Consider the following 16619-nt stretch of genomic DNA (forward strand, 5'->3'; position numbering starts at 1 on the left):
GTCATCTATTATGGGACAGAGGGAGTAGGCAGTAGAGCATTTAGAGTTAGTGAAGCATATAATCCCTCCTTCCTTAAATATTTAACGCCGTTGACTTTTTTAAATATATTTGATCATTCGTCTTATTCAAAAACTTTTGTGAAATATGTAGAACTACATATATATATATATATATATATATATATATATATATATATGAAAGTATATTTAACAATGAATCAAATGATAGAAAAAAAATTAATAATTACTTAAAGTTTTTGAATAAGACGAACGGTCAAATATATTTAAAAAAGTCAACGGCGTCAAATATTTTGGGATGGAGGGAGTATCAGTTAGATAGATATAATTCGAGTGATGAGATCAAGTTCTTTACGAACTTATGTTAACGGTACACACTTACGGGTATGAGCGTGTATGTGTATAATTTGTACAGGCATTTGTAAATTTACCACTTGTTTTTTCAAGTTTACAATAATGTTACTTGAAGGATAGTTTTGGAGGTATTTTTGTAATTTTTTATATGACAGTCTTGCAATAGTGATTTAAACTAGATGTGTGTCTTCTGTATAATTATGAAAATAATATATTAACCATGCAACGGTACATAATGAATACACAAGCGGTATTCTACATCAATATGTTTCGGTTGGCAGGTGGCTAAATTAGATGTTGACTTGTGCTGGCTAGCTAGCTATATTAGATAGCCGCCGGAATAGCTAGGCAAACAGAGTTATCTCATTTTATCGTGAAGTTAACGAGGGACTGATTTAGTTGGTGAAATAAAAAAATTTTTTATCACATCGAACGTTTGACCGGATATCGGAAGGGGTTTTTAGACACGAATGAAAAAACTAATTTCATAACTCGCCTGGAAACCGCGAGACGAATCTTTTGAGCCTAATTAAGCCATCATTAGCACATTTGGTTTACTGTAGCATTTATAGCTAATTATGGACTAATTAAGCTCAAAAGATTCGTCTCGCGATTTACATGCAAACTGTGCAATTAGTTTTTCTTTTTATCTATATTTAATGCTTCATACATGTGTCCAAAGATTAGATGTGATCTTTTTGCGAAAAAGTTTTTGGAACTAAACAGAGCCTCAGTACTCGACGCTAGTTAGGTGAAGTAGACGCCGCGATGAGCCTTAGGTGATGTTCTTTTCTCCTTTGATAGAGATGAAGATGAAGATTAAGTTTTTTTTTGGCAAAACGATATGGTATTAACGTATTATTGATTGAGTTTTAATTATTACAAACTTGAAAAATAGATTAATATGATATTTTAGAGCAACTTTCATATAGAAAGTTTTCATACGAAACACACTGTTTAGTAGTTTAAAAAGCGTGCTACGAAAATCTTAATCTTCATACAACTCTGGTTGGAGAAAAGAACGTGACCTAACATTTGATAGATAAAAAAGCTATAAACTTATAGATAAGTTCGCGGCATAATCCGGTCGAAAATTAATTTGATGATTTGTCACTTTTTAGATAGTCACTTGCACCCGTGATAATGACACATATGGGCCCTTTGAGTCAATAACTAGATGATTAGGATAAGAAATACTCATTTGAAAAAGGGTAAATTAATCTTACTAATCCAATGAAGTACATCTCAACCGGCCGGCACTCTTCAGCCTCGCTCCGATCCTGGGGTCTCCTTTCCCAGAGCTTAGCATTTGATTTTATACTATACAGCGTTCGAGAAAAAATTTTATACCATACCATTTTTAACATGTGAGTGACATATAATTTATGATCCTGAATCATATTTAATATGATTTACTATATAATTCCATAATTTATGATCATGACTCACATTTATGCGTGACTCATTTATTTTTTTATAAACTTTTTAAATAAAATAGACGATCAAACTTTAAATACGAAAACTAATAATTATACTTAAAATAAGATGGAAATAAGATGGAAATAGATCAGCAGAGACAACACATCAGCATACAGCGGTAGCCGCATTCACGCCACGCACAGCTCCCGAATTATACTCCTTCCGTCTCTCTTATACAAGGGATTTTGACATTTTGAATAAAACGAATAGTCACCGAATATCAAAACCTTTATATTAGAGGAAAGATGGAGTACTTTTTTTCCCACCTTTTTGTGTTTGTGAAGAGAAGAAGCCGTTGCATTAATAACTGACGAATGTTTCTGTGGGGCCCCGGTTTCATCGCTACAGAAACCTCAGTAAATTCAGTATGTCAGCGAAGAAGCGCAGCAGCGGCAGAATTTTATTGGAAATCTCGGCAGCAGCGTCACTCTAGATGAAGTCGAGTGTTAATATTATAATTTTTAATTATAAATAGCTTTTAATATTTTAAAGTAATTTTATATAGAAAGTATTTATGTGGTTTCTTAAAAAAAAAAGTAATCTTGACGAAAAATAACCTCATAAAAAGAAAATGGAGGGGAAACAAGCAATGTTGTTTTTAATACACAAGAGATCATCCAACATCTTTTCTTTAACTGTCATGTTGCATGTTTTGCTTGGCGATGTGTCTTCTTTGCTTTCAATATCCCCCTCCGTACAATACAAAAGATATTTTTGGTAACTAGCTAAGGGGAGTGCCTGGACCCAAAAAAAATGATTTTATTTAGAGCTAGTGCTCTATGTTGGTCAATTTGGCGTTGCCATAATGATATAGTTTTTAACCATAAAAAAATGACTAACATCATGCATGTTATCTTCATGTGTTCCAATTGGCTGCACTCTTGATGTATGATGCTTTCACAGGAACAACAGGATACTATGCGCAATGATGCTACACACTTGAAATTGGTAGCCAAGGAACTTTTACTCCAGTTTGGATGGCATAGTACCTACATAATTTCGTGATAGAATCTATGTGGTTTTAAAAAACATTATTTTAGTGGATCATATTATCGGCAGAAGTTGGGGGTTTGTCTCATCTCGTCTTTTTTAAGTTCTTTTCTGTTCACTTCTGAATTTTTTGGCTGTGTGCCTACGGGCAGAGGCCGGAGATGTAACCCATTTCCATTATCTAAAAAAAATTATATAGATAGTTCGATCTCATACAAAACAAAACGTAGGCCCTATTTGTGGGAGCTTGTCCTAGCTTCTGCTAGAAGCTGCCCCAAACAGTCCATAGCTTCTGAGAATATACAGTTACAGAGTCTGAAAAATAAACTAAGAAGCCAGAAACTGGAGAAGCTCAGAAGCTGGCTACTAAACAACTGCTTTTCAGAATCTAAAGCTCCCCTAAACAGACCCGTAGACGTATAGTCTAAGGGCTTATTTGGTTCTTTACCCTACCAATTTATTAATTTATTGGTAGTGTTAAAGTCTAGGCAAACTTAGGTAGGGTAAAATTATTTAGCTAATATTTGGATTGTTTTTAATATAAAGCCAAATTCTCATAGTATAGTGGATAAACTTCTAGATTATGATCAAATAAGATAGGAGCACCACCAAATATTTGGCCTCAGTAAACTAACACACATACTATTCAATTTGCCAATAAATTGGTAGCGCATGTTTTTTATCAAACCAAAATGGCCCTAAAATCAGAAAAGACTAGATGGCTGAATCTAAGCTGGGCCGGGAAGAAGCCTCATGGGCCTCCATATCGCGGGCTGGGGCGGCCCGGCCCGTGTCCACGTAAGCAAACGCACGCTTCTCCTTGTCTCGAAGCAAAGCAGCAACAAAACCCTTCTCTCTTTCTCTCTCTCTCTCTCTCTCTCTCTCTCTCTCTGCTCGACTCCCTCTCGCCGCCGCCGCCGCCGCCGCCACCGACGGCAAGCGCGGCGACCCGACCGCCCGAGACCTAGCCTCCGCCACCGCAGGTGAGTGAGGTGTCCGTCCGTTCTCCGTCGGCGGGCGCTTCTTTCCCGCTTTTGGCTCCTTCGCTGAGAGTCGTCATGTAACCGTGGTTCCTTTTACTCTGGGTGGATGGATCCAAATCGCGCGGCGCGTGGTGGGGAGCAGAGCAGCTTGGGGGGGATGGAGAAGGGGGGCGCCGAGTCGTCGATCGCCTGCGCTCGCTGCGGCAAGCCGGCGTCGCTTCAGTACGTCTTCTTGCTGCTGCCTGCCGGTAAGAAGAGGCTTCTCCAATCAAGTCGGGTTCTTTACTTTTTTTTTTCTTTTTTTGCTGTTTTTCAGATGCCCCAAGTGCGCGCAGCTGAAGCTTCCGCGGGAGGGCGCTGCTTTCTGGTCAGTCACAGCTCACAAGCTCTCATTTCACTTACTTCAGCTTTGTAGTACAGCACAATCAGTAGTGACGGTTCACATGTTCTTGATACTTAGGAGGAGTATAACTGTATAAGTAGCAGACAAAGAATTATTGGATATCAGCAGTTTTGTTTGAGTTCTGGCGGAACCTTCTGAATAGATTGGCAAGTGTGGGGGGTAATCTTATTAATAAAGCCTTCCAGTCATTTTACCATTTACTGTATCTAGGGATGCAAGCGGGCGAACCTGCTTATAGGTAAAATTATTGAGTAACCTGCGGATATAAATAAGACCTTTAAATGAACTTATGGATCAACCCACTCGCATCTTTAAATGCGGCAAGTCAGACCACGACGCGAAAACCCGTGGTTTACCACTTACTTGACATATAAATATGTTCGCGAGTTGGCCCGCTTGCATCCCTAGCTGTATCATGCGGTTCTGGCATTATGTAAATTTGGGAATTTTTGTGTCCTATGAAGTTGATCCTGGTCCAGTAAACTTTTTTACTTTTGTTTCATAATCGTTAAATGGACTTCATTACTGGGGAATGGTAATGGAGGTAGTGTATTGACACTGAAGAAAATGCATCTTGTCATAATTGATTGACACATCTTTGGAGTTGGGAGCATACTAGCTTTCATTATGAATGCAACATTACGAACTTCAGCATTATGAACGAAAATATTTGATGCTTTCGTATTCATCAATTGCTTACAGCACACAGGATTGCTTCAAGGAAGCATGGAGCTCTCATAAGTCTGTCCACATAAAGCTAGATGCATTGACACTACAACAGACTCCAGAGGGTTGGCAATATTGTTTGAAAAAAGGGCGGACACGCACATCGCAGCTTCCTCGTTTTGATTGGACAGGGTATGTCACCATGTATTTGCATTTCCTTTTTGTTGAGCCCACAAACCATGCTTCTGTTTCTTGAAGCTTACTAAACTTGCTTGCTCGTGAATTTATTAATAACTTCATTTGCAAAGGAGACTATTAAATTTATTAATGAACCTGTTAGTACTGAGCATGCTTACTGATTTGCTAGATTTAGGACCATTAGTACATATTCTTACCTGAATTCTTTGCAGTCCATTGAGACCATATCCAATATCAAAGATGCGTGTGGTACCAGATAAAATTGAGAAGCCTGATTGGGCGCTTGATGTAAGTATTAATTTGTTTTTGTGTTTGTGTTCCCTCGTGACCTTTTCATCATGTCTTGTTAAGAATACCATTTGAACTGATAGCTTTGTAAAACAAGAAAGAGGCTCATTAAGTTGGACCACAGTCTGTTGTTATCTTCTAAGCTGCTCTGGTACATATCCCCTGACAGGCTGACATTGTCAAACATTTTTAGGGAACCCCCAAGATTGAACCAGATAGCGATTTGCAGAAAAGAGTAGAGGTAGAGTTATGGACATATCTGTTATTACCATATATATTATGCAAATATATGTCTGATTTTTTTTACTCACTGCTGTGTAGATCAAGACCCCTGAGCAAATTGAAAGGATGAGAGAAACATGCCGAGTAAGCTTGCAGTACTTACAATTTTGCACTGAAATATTATTCTGGCATTTCCCTAACCATTTGTGTTCTACTCCATGCTGCTACTGTTAGATCGCAAGAGAAGTTTTAGATGCAGCTGCTCGCATAATCAAACCAGGAATTACAACAGATGAAATTGATAGAGTGGTTCATGAGGAGACAGTTGCTAGAGGTCTGGTTAACCTTTACCTGATTGTATCATCAATGCTTAATGAAACCTTGTAGTTTGCTAGGTTCTATAGGTTCCATGTACTTCCCTGGTTATCAGATATGTCTTGTCTTGAGTTCTATATATGCTTGTTTGTCATAATTTCTGTTCTTGGTCCTCAGGTGGATATCCATCTCCATTGAATTACCATTTCTTCCCGAAGTCATGTTGCACGTAGGTTGCCTTTAACTTATTGCTTATTTAGAGGCTTAAAGGAATATGATATGCTCACATTGTTGTTGCTGGTATCCAGGTCAGTCAATGAAGTCATCTGCCATGGAATTCCAGATGCCAGGTTCCCCTTCAATTTATACATCAAGCTAATCTTTCAGTAGTGCTTTTGCTAACTTTGCTTTGCATTAGAAGGATTTAAGTTTTTATCTGATCTTTCTCTAACAGGAAACTTGAAGATGGTGACATTGTAAATGTCGACGTAACTGTGTATTACAAAGGAGTTCATGGTAAGTTCTCTGCAGCCTGGTATTGTATTTCGCTGCTGAAAGTTGTTGGTTTTTTGACACAATATATAACTAAACTGCAGGTGATTTGAACGAGACATATTTTGTTGGAAATGTTGATGAAGCTTCCAAGCAGCTTGTCCGTTGTACCTATGAGTGCTTGGATAAAGCTATTGCAATAGGTGATTCCTTCAGTTTCAATCTTGTGTTAGTAGCAATCTACCTTGCTTTATGCCTTGGTTATGTTTAAACTTCAAACATATGATTGCTCATTTATCTGAAGTTTCTGTTACATTTATTGAAACATCAAGGCAAGCTATCTGTGGGAAGGAGATATGACATTTGAACATTTTCATGTGCAGTGAAACCTGGAGTTCGGTTTCGAGAGGTTGGGGAGATAATAAATAGACATGCATCTATGTCAGGTTTATCTGTGGTTAGTATTACATTGGCACTGACTTGATCTTAAAGTGAAGTTAATTCTTCTACTGGTATTTCTTTTGTATATCTGCCCCCTAACTACTCTAATAAATGCCTTCACTTTCAGGTTAAGTCTTACTGTGGTCATGGCATAGGAGAATTGTTCCACTGTGCCCCAAATATTCCTCATTATTCAAGTACATGTCTTGCACCTCGTTTCTTATATTAAGCAGTATATGTTAGACATCTGTAAAAGTTCCGTTTAATGCTACACAATGTCATGCAATCTTAGCAAATAGTCTCCTTCTAATGTAGGAAACAAGGCCGTGGGTATAATGAAAGCTGGACAAACATTTACAATTGAGCCAATGATAAACACAGGCAAGTGTTTTTTACACTGTCAAATTCCATATCCCGAACCTGTCAAATATATTGACAGGCCCCTATCACAGTTTTGTAAACAGTTCTTATATTTTTGTAGGAGTTTGGCATGACCGTCTATGGCCTGATGAGTGGACAGCAGTGACTGCAGATGGTAAACGGAGTGCTCAATTTGAGCACACCCTTTTGGTGAGTGTCAGACTGACAAACTCCCTTTTTTGTTTTAAGAAGCTCATCCCAGTCCTCAGTTTGATAATCATGCTAAATCTCTTTTGTGAGGAAGCTATTGTCTTTGATGATTTTGGATTATGCATATGAACTTGTTTCCCTTCGTTATCCTTTTTTCTCTTCAGGTGACAGAAACAGGAGTTGAAGTTTTGACAGCGCGATTACCGTCATCACCTGATGTCTTTCCATGGTTGAAGCCGTGACGCCATTGCTCCAGGCATTATGCACAAACTAGCAAGTGATACGAATACAATGTGGTCAATGGGACAACACAATTTTTCAATTTACTCTTTTTATCATTCAGTTGCCGAACTCTCCGAAGCAGATATTGTGCCAGTGATAATACCTGTTAGTTCTGACGACTTGCTGCAACCACTGTTCACCTAGCAAGTTGTTTCTGGCTGTGTTAAGTATTTTGATTGATTTGTTCGAGTGACATGAATCATAATTTGAACTGGAAATGGGATTTATCCAGGAGCACATTTGTCGATAATTTTATCTCTTGCGCCACCGTGTTTCAAACCCCTATTCCGCTCATAGCATTTTCACCTAAAGGTGAAACCCTCGCCTGGAAGCCTCATTCATCGAACAAAACAATTTCAATCACTCAACACCTTGTTCCTTAAAAAGGTACAATCCTATGGCAGAAAATGCTACAAACAAAACTATTCTTTTCTGCAAAGTTTCTACACTGGTGTAAATTGTGCAATTGGGGCATTGGGCAATGCTAGTGTACAAGTGTCGCCTCAACCATTTTGCAAAACAACCAAAAACGCACAGGGAGGGAAAAGGCGGAACTTCCTGCTTCCTAGTATCCACTGAAATCAACCAAAGAAGAGTAAGATTTGTTCTCGTCAGTTGAAGCAGCATTTCTCTCTTCGGTTTTCCTCCTTGTTTGTTCATTCCTAGGCTTCTGTGAAGTGGCGGCGCCGAAGCCGGCCATCTCATTCAGTTCTGACCTCTTGCGCCTAGCTTCCTCCACATCCCCTTCCCAGCATGTCTCCGCGATGACTTCCTGGGCTTTTTCCATATTTTCCGCGGCGATCAAACTATCATTTTGCAGCAGTACGAGGTACACCTGATCAGCTGCGGCTTTCCGGATCTGCAAGTTGGTAGAGAACATAACATATGAGATCAGTTTATCATTGCATGGTGTTGTGTACTTTGGAGAGAACATCTGAGCTCAATTTATCATTGCGTGGTGTTCTGCAATTCTCAGGCAACAAATGGTGAAAGTATTCACCTTGGGGTATCTGTGGCCTAGGAATGTGAGGAGTTGAGAGAAGGCCGTGCTGCCATTTCCATCCGACTGGGAAGAAATGTACCCAAGTATTGAGAGACCTGCGCTTAACTTTGCAAAGTCCTTTGATCCCTTCAGCTCCGGGCCCAGCGATTTTATCAGTCCACTGTAGAACTCACAATGCCCCTGCTCAGTGTTGCAAGACCAGGAGGTATAAGTGTACCTTGTAAATCATAAGATTATTTCAAGATTCTTTCTGTAATACCATGAACTAACCCAGTTTCTGTAGTTATTTCCTACTGCATGGGCTTTCAAGTTATAGATTTAAGCTACAAAAGTATGATACAGTATGAAGTTATGTGCTCCAAATTCTGATCAGCGATGAGCATGTTCCAACCTTTGAAATCTTATAATGTTCTATTTCTTTTTTCTTATCTTATCTTATGATGTTCTATTTCTTTTTCTTTACCATGCCTCCCAATCTTAAAGGCCTAACAAAAATATCTTTTGTGCTTATTTTTCATTCACAAATGTGCCACAGCAAACTTCCTAGCCTCTAACAGTGTACAGCACAACATTAGTAAAAACTCACCTCACGCAAGAAAACCTTTTTACTGAGGAGAGTTTCAACAGTCTGCATACATTTAATAAAAAGAAGATAAATGTGTAAGCTCGACTGTGGAAAAAGTATATAAAATCATGTGAAAATTTATTGGTTCAAATCATCAACCGAAACATGCCGCTCGGCAATATAATTATGTTTCTGTTACCTTCAATGTGGGAGTAACTACACGGTCACACTTCTGGTAATGCTCAAGAACCCATAGAAGATCACAACTCAATAGATATTCTCTGTTTTTTCCTTCATCATTTGTATTGATGTCTGAATCTTGAAGATAATCTACTAAAGCTGATGTTGAAGCTTTCCTCAAAGATTCCTGCAATCCTCCAGTAGAAATCACAAGCCCAGAAAGCACAGGCTTGCTGTAACAGCTGACCTGAAGAAGCTTCACAAATCGTGGATATGATACTGCAGGAACCTAACGAAGGAAATGTGTTGTCAGCCAAATCTGGATAACACTACCACCTAGTCAAATAATATGTGCACAATGGTTAAACAATGGTTAAATAATATGTGCACTGGCAGTGAAAATCATTACTGAGGCAACAATGGTTAAACAACTAAAATTTGTTCAATAGAACAATATAAAAATCAGTTACTCAAGAAATAGATAAACTTACAAGTCAAGGTCACTGTAAATCTAAACCCTTAAATCCACTTTCATGATAACTTAAGTTTTTTGAGCAATAAGAATAAATTGTTGAGCATATGGGAATTATGAAATCAGAGTTATAGGCACCTCAACTAGTCTTGTAACAACAGCAACGCCAGCATTAGAAACAATACATTGAACAACAGAAGAGAAATTGATGAATAATCACTTACTGCCCACTCCAGATCTGCACTGTTGGGTATAATTTGTTCCAACAGCTCCCTGTATGGTATAGATGGGACAAACAGTTCCTCATTGTAAAGAATCCTCTTCAGGGTTTTGACTGCAATTTCTCTTATCTTATCTATTTTCTCAACAGCCTGTTTTGCAATGCCTGCAACCAGATCCTGTGCAATACTAGAATCAAATAGTTGGCATCTGGTGTTAACTGCATTGGTGTCAATGTCAATCGATTTAGACTCATGCTCAGCAACTGGTGTTATTTTCACTGCAATATTATCTCTCTTGCAGAGAATAAATGTGCACCGTTCTAGTGCATCCATTGCAGCTTCACGTACCCAGGAACCCACATCACCTCTGTTATCTACAGCATAATCGTCAAGTGCTCTAAATAAAGCTTGCATGACCTTATCTTTAATGTATGAATACATGGAATCGCCAAAACTTGAGCTGTGTTCAACAGAAGCAGTTAATGTTTCGCAAACCAAAATTAGCCCCCTAACAGAGTTCACACGTGCTTCAGCATCAGGGTCATCAGGCTTATCCTACATATTCATGAAACTGAAGTTTCAGTTCTACAATCCCAGAAGCAAATCAACAGAATGAGTTAATGTTTGGCTCAGGTAATCTCATTACCTCAATTGTGCATGAGCTGCACAGCTTACTTATGACAGGCATCCATTTTAATACCAAGAACTCATATGGTAATGTTCCAAGGGCAAGTGCTGCACCTCGTCTTGCAGCAACATTTGGGTCATCTAGAAGGGTCAAGTACTTCGTGATGATGCCATTAGCAGTCTTTTCACCGGAAGAAACCAGATATGTTGGAATAAAATGCTTCAATGCATCAACAGCAGCACACTGGACAAAATTGTAGAATAACACTCAGTCTAAAGCACAGATGCACCAGTCATGCTTGTACAATGTTCAGTGCCATATCAAACAACAGAACACAAGACAATAAGATACAGGTGGTTGCTGAGAGGGTCACTTTTGAGTGAATAATTGACATCAACAAGCCTATGTTGTTATCTAATATATTATTAAAACAGGGAAAAGAAGTAGCCACAATGTTGCTCTCAGGGCCTAGAGATTATTATGTCAATGGAGAAAAGGAGAAAGATTTACATTGTTGATTTGCACAGTGGGTCTAGGCTATAATAGTGTATCGATTAAATATATATTGGAGCGGTACTACAATTGTACTTCAAGTTTGACTAAGTTTATAGAAAAAAAAATAGCAACATCTACAACACCAAACTAATTTCATCAAAATTTACCATTGAATATATTTTGTAAGTATGTTTGTTTTGTGGACTTGCTACGTTTTTTTTTATATGTAAACTTGGTCAAACATGAAGTTTCACCTAGGACAAACCCAAAACGTCTTATAATATGGAATGTAGGGAGTATTTTTAGAAATAAACCTGAGAACTGGAAAGTTATAGTAGACTGTAGCCTAACCAAGCATAATTACATGGGAAATTTGTTCAGTTGCTGATTCAAGACCAAAGAAAGCTCACCTGTATTTGAGCATTGGGATGCCTCAAATTCTCATTAAGGGTTTCTAACAAACTTCTCTTTGTCTTCTCATTCAAGGATATCCCAGACATAGAAATGCATGCAATGAATCGGGAAACAGCAGAACGCATTATCTCTCCTCCTTTACCTCGATAAAGGCGTGCCTTTTCGATTGCAGGAACAATTCCTGACAGAGCTTTCTGCATGTCTATAGAATAATGAACACCCATGCAAAGGAGTTTATAGGGTAAACAATTCAGATAAAAAGTATTACAAGAGATAATCTAGATAAATGGATCTCTTACCTGTGGTAAAAGTAAAACCGAGCTGATACAACTTCAAAGCAATCTCACCAGCAGCTAAAGTGGCCCCATGTCGAGTGCACAAATCTGATGAAAGAGTGCAGGGAACTAACTTTTCAAGGGCATATCCAGCAAAGTAGTTCATGTCATACTGTACAAGCATAGAAAGGGCCTGAGCAGCCAACTCTCGCAAGCTTCTCTCCTAGAAAGAAAATAAAGTCAGCCAACATCACGTCTGACAAATCATAAGCTCATCTCACTGAAATTTACAATAGCAACAAACTAAGGCAATGGGCCAAGAGATCGAATATCAAGAAACTTGTCTGGTCAAGGGCATCACGCCTAATATCTTCAGATTGAAGCATGCAAAGTCAGAAAACAGATATAATGCAGGAACAAGAAACAATTAATAAGTCGTAGTACTACAGTACCCAGTGGGATATTTTGTTGCACAGTAGCTCCTCTGCAAACGGATGAAGATACTCCTTATATTGAGCAACAAAAACAGCGACATTCAGATAAGAGTTTGATCTGGAAGCCAGTGCAAAGTAGTCTGCTGCATTCACAATATCAATGCCATGCGGAAAATTTCCCTGTCTTCCAACATTCTCTTGAAAGGCAGCAGAAGCAGCTCTTCTGCAATTAACCTACATCATATATGTATAAGGACACACATGATTCGGCAGTAAGAAAAAAAATACTAAGATGCTAGAGAATGCATCACAAAATCTAGATGCTACAAATGAATGACTAAATCAGAATGAACTTGCCTCTCGATCATAACATGCAACCGTTAGAAGATGGGGAGCAAGTTGTTGCAATACAGCCTTCATATCGAAATTGGTATAGGCTCGACCAAATGCCCAACAGACATATGCTGCAGCATCTCTTACATGTGAACCAATGCTATGTGGACCTCTTCGTACATCATAGTGCAAAGCCTGCAGAGCTAAAATTGTCACTGGATTTGCCTCAAATGTTTTATCAGAATATAGGCAAGGCTTGTTTAACCAAATAATCAGAAACATTTTGGTTATCAAGTAAAGAATTGAGAAAACATGCGCCTTTGATGCCAGTGTTAGCATCTAAAAGAATATATCATGGGATCTATATATATGTATAAGTGGTATTTGGTACCATTCTAGTATGTACCTTTATTATAACAGGAATAACATCAGGAAAGCTAGAAGGCAGCAACAGTCCCCTACGAGCAAGTTCAGCCAAAGCCAAGCAGCCTCCATGCCAGGAACCATCACCCTTCAGAACCCAAAAGTCATAAGGTATATACTTGTGGTTCACTCAGGACTTGCACTTTTGAAAGGTAGAGATGGAAACTGAGGAATATTTAAAAAGTCAAATGATGTCTTAAACTACATGAGTTCTTCAACAAACCTCCCCAGGAGAAAAAAGCTGCAAGATTGATGATAGAACTTCCTCTGACAATGCAGGTGTTAAACGTGCAGTTATCCTACCAACTCCTTTGGCAGCAGACCATCTCACAATAGTATCCTGAAGAGAGAATCAAGAAATATTATTACAGAATTCAAGGTTAAATAGAAAGGAGAATAAGTATAACATGACCTAGAAAATATTTCGGATCTTTACAAAACAATATTAGGATGACAACATACGGAATCCCTCAAACCAGTCAACAGCAAGTCAATAATCTCTTCCACGATTTCTGGAACATCCATATCTTCCTCTAAAGAAGATGTGTCTGTCTGGTCAATGTTCACTTGTTTAGTTGAACCACTTGAAGTCCCAGTTCCATCAGTAGAAGTTGAAAGGTTTGCACCCAGTGAACTACTTATCGACTGCATAAGGGAAATCGATTAACATAATGGTGGAAACATCGTCTTACAACCTACAAATGGAAGTAATGATACAAAAAATGAGAGCAAACATGATAGCATCCCATAAAAAGAAATATGTGAAAAAACTTGAAACTTAATCACAAATAGATATCATGCCAGGATTTATTTCCATGTTTCAACAGGCTTCAGCAGGTAGATCCCAAGAAAACGGTATTTTTCATGAGAAGTGTTAAATCATCACACCTTTCTGCAAGATGTCTATTATTCAGAAATATAGCAGATCAATAAGGTAATAGATGATAAGTTAATAGCAAGCTATGTTTATTTCTTTCACTGAACAGGATTGGTGTTCTAGGATTAAAGTCAAGCTCTTCTCCAACTGAATGGTTCATATATCAACATTTAACAATTAAAAATAATAATCTCCATAAAATTTTGATATGATCTGGAGTTGTGCACAGTGCATAAAATATAATCAGACTGCAATCACATGTCAACCCGATGTCTTATTAAATTCTGTAGTAAACTGTACGAGTAATCATATGCTCCAGTAATAAACTGGCATTTAACTTCACTAAAGGATATATGAATCTACAAAAACAATCTAAAGGTTCTAGAGTTGTATCATACTAAATAAAATAATTACTGAACCCCACAATGACTTAGGAAAGGTCAAATTACGAGTAATGATTGCGAGATACTGATGTACTAACAATTAATAAAATTTTAAAACCTGATAGCGCCATGACGGTGAACGGGGAGGCAAGCTAATGAGTGCAACTCGTTGTGCCAGTTTGACCAGAAACTTTCTAAGGAGAGAGCTTCTGGATGCAATGTTACTCTTCATCACAACTGAACAATCATTCCAAATTCCAGAAACAGCATCACATAGCACTTTCCGGTTACCAATCTGCAACAGGATGAAGCAGAAAGAAGGGAAAAGGAAATTTTAATGATTGTTTTTTATGAAAATTTAAAAGTCGTGCTCATTCCCTACTGATAACATCCTAAAAGAATGATATATGTAAAACAAGATTGCATGTTTAGAGAAAAGACAAATGAACAATAGTATTAAATACTAAAGAAAAAGCTAGCTCTACTAAATTTACAGTATGATGTTTGGTGCAAAAGTAAAAGATAAAGGCGGGACAAACCTTAAATATTGATGCTAATGCTTCCACTATACCAATCGATCTAAATTGATCCACAAAGTCATCTGTGACAGATAACAAGATCCTTTGTGCCCATTCCATAAAACTGAAAAACAGAATCAAGGTAACTTGAAACATTGTCCTTTATCATACAGTAGCATAGAACTACACTGAAATAGTTAACTGGATATTAACCATCAATATATTACAATCATTTCAGAGAATATAAATATTCAGTGTACTGGTAGAAACAAGACAGTTCACCGGTGATACGAAATTCTCAAATGTACTACAGCAATTTGAAATGTGTATGGATAAGAGTTGTAAGTTGCAACAAAGTAGTTGCAAGGATAACCTGCTGAAAACCTTTGGCATGTCTGGACGAGTCAATAGCCTTGCAAGAAGCAATCCTGACATCCTTCTCATTGGACCAGAACTGCAGAGATAATCCTTACATATGTCTAATATCCTTGTCACAAGTGGAACAGTTTCAGGCCCATCCACGTGATCAGCAGTAGCAATGCTTGTATCCACACTGGAGATATCAAATGGGATCAAGACCAGTATATAAAGCCACAATAGAACGACACACTTAGTCTCCATTTCTCCTGTGCTCTCCTGCCTAAGAGCTGTTGCTGAGCTCATTTTATGACACTCCTCAAGGAGAGCAACTGCAGGCTCTAGATCTGAAACTTGATGAGGGAAGAACTTGATGACGCTTTTGTACCCGCATACTGTGACCAGAGTGTATATGATAATACACAGAGGCTTGATAATGTCAAGGAGCTCATCAGTGCAAGCGCCTAGTTCCATTGTTTTGGAACGGACTAATAGCATAAGTGGAGAGATGATGCTCTCTAGATATGGCTCTAGGAGTTGACCCTCCTCTTGATATTTATCCATCTATTTAGCAAAAAAATAAGAAGATGAAGTTAATTTGTACCAAACTCTTAAGCATGGAGGATTTGACATATAGTTCATAACATAACATTGATAAACTGTAACTGCTTTCAGTGTACAATTCGCTAACTAGTAGAAGCAAACAGATTACATTGCATCCTATATAGCTCAACTTATTTAGGTGAAACATAACACAATTCAAATAGGGGTTAAAATTCTGTGCAATTCAGATTTGGTTCTGCATTGAGTAATAGACGCTGAAACTGTGGAACGGACTGATTTTTGTTCTCTAACCCAAAGCAAGTTAGTAACGAACAGAAAAGGAGCATTGTTACTAGAAATACGCATTGTTCTCATGTATAGATCTATAGTTCAGCGAAATGGAACATCTAGAGAGAAGGGGGTTGGCACAAGGAGCATACGATGGAGCGGATCCTCTGGACATCGGCGGGTTCGGCGACGCCACCGGCGTCGACGATGCGGCGGAGGATGTCGGAGACGATCTCCCACTCCTGGATGAAGTACCTGCGCAGGACGACCTCCTTCGAGTCGTGCTCATCGTCGCCGACCGTGGCGGCGGCGGCGGCGGCCGAGGCAGTGGGATCAGCAGAGGCGTCGCCATCCGCAGAGGCCGTGGAGGACACAGATACGGGGATGCCAGATGTACGAATGGCGGCGGTTTCCTCCATCGCCGGAGAACGCGGCGGCGGCGTTGCGACGAGAGAGTGTGTGCGGGAGACGGCGCCGCTGTGCTCTGCTTGAAAGTTGAAGCGTGGAGT

At 38.7% G+C, this 16619-nt stretch overlaps 2 protein-coding genes across 4 annotated transcripts; one reads left to right on the forward strand and one right to left on the reverse strand.

The window, feature by feature from the left end:
• The first annotated feature begins 3689 nt into the window (after positions 1–3689).
• LOC127786342 (methionine aminopeptidase 1A) lies at positions 3690–7956 on the forward strand. Of its 2 annotated transcripts, none has more exons than XM_052313717.1 (17): positions 3690–3824; positions 3967–4046; positions 4141–4191; positions 4930–5085; positions 5304–5379; positions 5573–5620; positions 5701–5745; positions 5836–5935; positions 6094–6145; positions 6225–6266; positions 6371–6432; positions 6513–6611; positions 6792–6865; positions 6977–7046; positions 7165–7230; positions 7331–7419; positions 7584–7956. In XM_052313717.1, exons 2-17 carry the CDS (start codon positions 3982–3984, stop codon positions 7659–7661), a joined length of 1173 nt encoding a protein of 390 aa, XP_052169677.1. In that variant the 5' UTR covers positions 3690–3824; positions 3967–3981; the 3' UTR covers positions 7662–7956. The 2 variants fall into 2 exon arrangements, with proteins under 2 accessions (XP_052169677.1, XP_052169678.1); XM_052313718.1 differs by having other exon boundaries at positions 3698–3824; positions 3972–4046.
• Positions 7957–8031: 75 nt separating this feature from the next.
• Positions 8032–16603, reverse strand: LOC127786340 (tubulin-folding cofactor D). Of its 2 annotated transcripts, XM_052313715.1 has the most exons (17): positions 16263–16602; positions 15296–15843; positions 14944–15046; positions 14523–14699; positions 13607–13789; positions 13368–13484; positions 13128–13232; positions 12746–12916; positions 12407–12622; positions 11979–12177; positions 11676–11881; positions 10789–11013; positions 10146–10697; positions 9469–9738; positions 9291–9332; positions 8702–8884; positions 8032–8560 (listed from the first exon to the last, which is right to left on the reverse strand). In XM_052313715.1, exons 1-17 carry the CDS (start codon positions 16527–16529, stop codon positions 8267–8269), a joined length of 3858 nt encoding a protein of 1285 aa, XP_052169675.1. In that variant the 5' UTR covers positions 16530–16602; the 3' UTR covers positions 8032–8266. The 2 variants fall into 2 exon arrangements, with proteins under 2 accessions (XP_052169675.1, XP_052169676.1); XM_052313716.1 differs by lacking the exon at positions 8032–8560 and having other exon boundaries at positions 8787–8921; positions 16263–16603.
• Between the last annotated feature and the right edge of the window lie 16 nt (positions 16604–16619).

Source organism: Oryza glaberrima, chromosome 10 (assembly GCF_000147395.1).
Source record: "Oryza glaberrima chromosome 10, OglaRS2, whole genome shotgun sequence".
In the NCBI taxonomy this organism is placed as follows: domain Eukaryota; kingdom Viridiplantae; phylum Streptophyta; class Magnoliopsida; order Poales; family Poaceae; genus Oryza; species Oryza glaberrima.

Excerpts from the sequence above, each read along its gene's own strand:
- LOC127786342 (XM_052313717.1), top strand. The coding sequence starts at position 3,982 with ATGGAGAAGGGGGGCGCCGAGTCGTCGATCGCCTGCGCTCGCTGCGGC. Across the intron at positions 6,146-6,224 it reads TTCCCGAAGTCATGTTGCAC|GTCAGTCAATGAAGTCATCT; the intron begins GTAGGTTGCCTT and ends GCTGGTATCCAG. Across the intron at positions 6,612-6,791 it reads GGATAAAGCTATTGCAATAG|TGAAACCTGGAGTTCGGTTT; the intron begins GTGATTCCTTCA and ends TTTCATGTGCAG.
- LOC127786340 (XM_052313715.1), bottom strand. The coding sequence starts at position 16,529 with ATGGAGGAAACCGCCGCCATTCGTACATCTGGCATCCCCGTATCTGTG. Across the intron at positions 9,333-9,468 it reads TAGTTACTCCCACATTGAAG|ACTGTTGAAACTCTCCTCAG; the intron begins GTAACAGAAACA and ends AAATGTATGCAG. Across the intron at positions 8,885-9,290 it reads AAAAGGTTTTCTTGCGTGAG|GGGCATTGTGAGTTCTACAG; the intron begins GTGAGTTTTTAC and ends AACACTGAGCAG.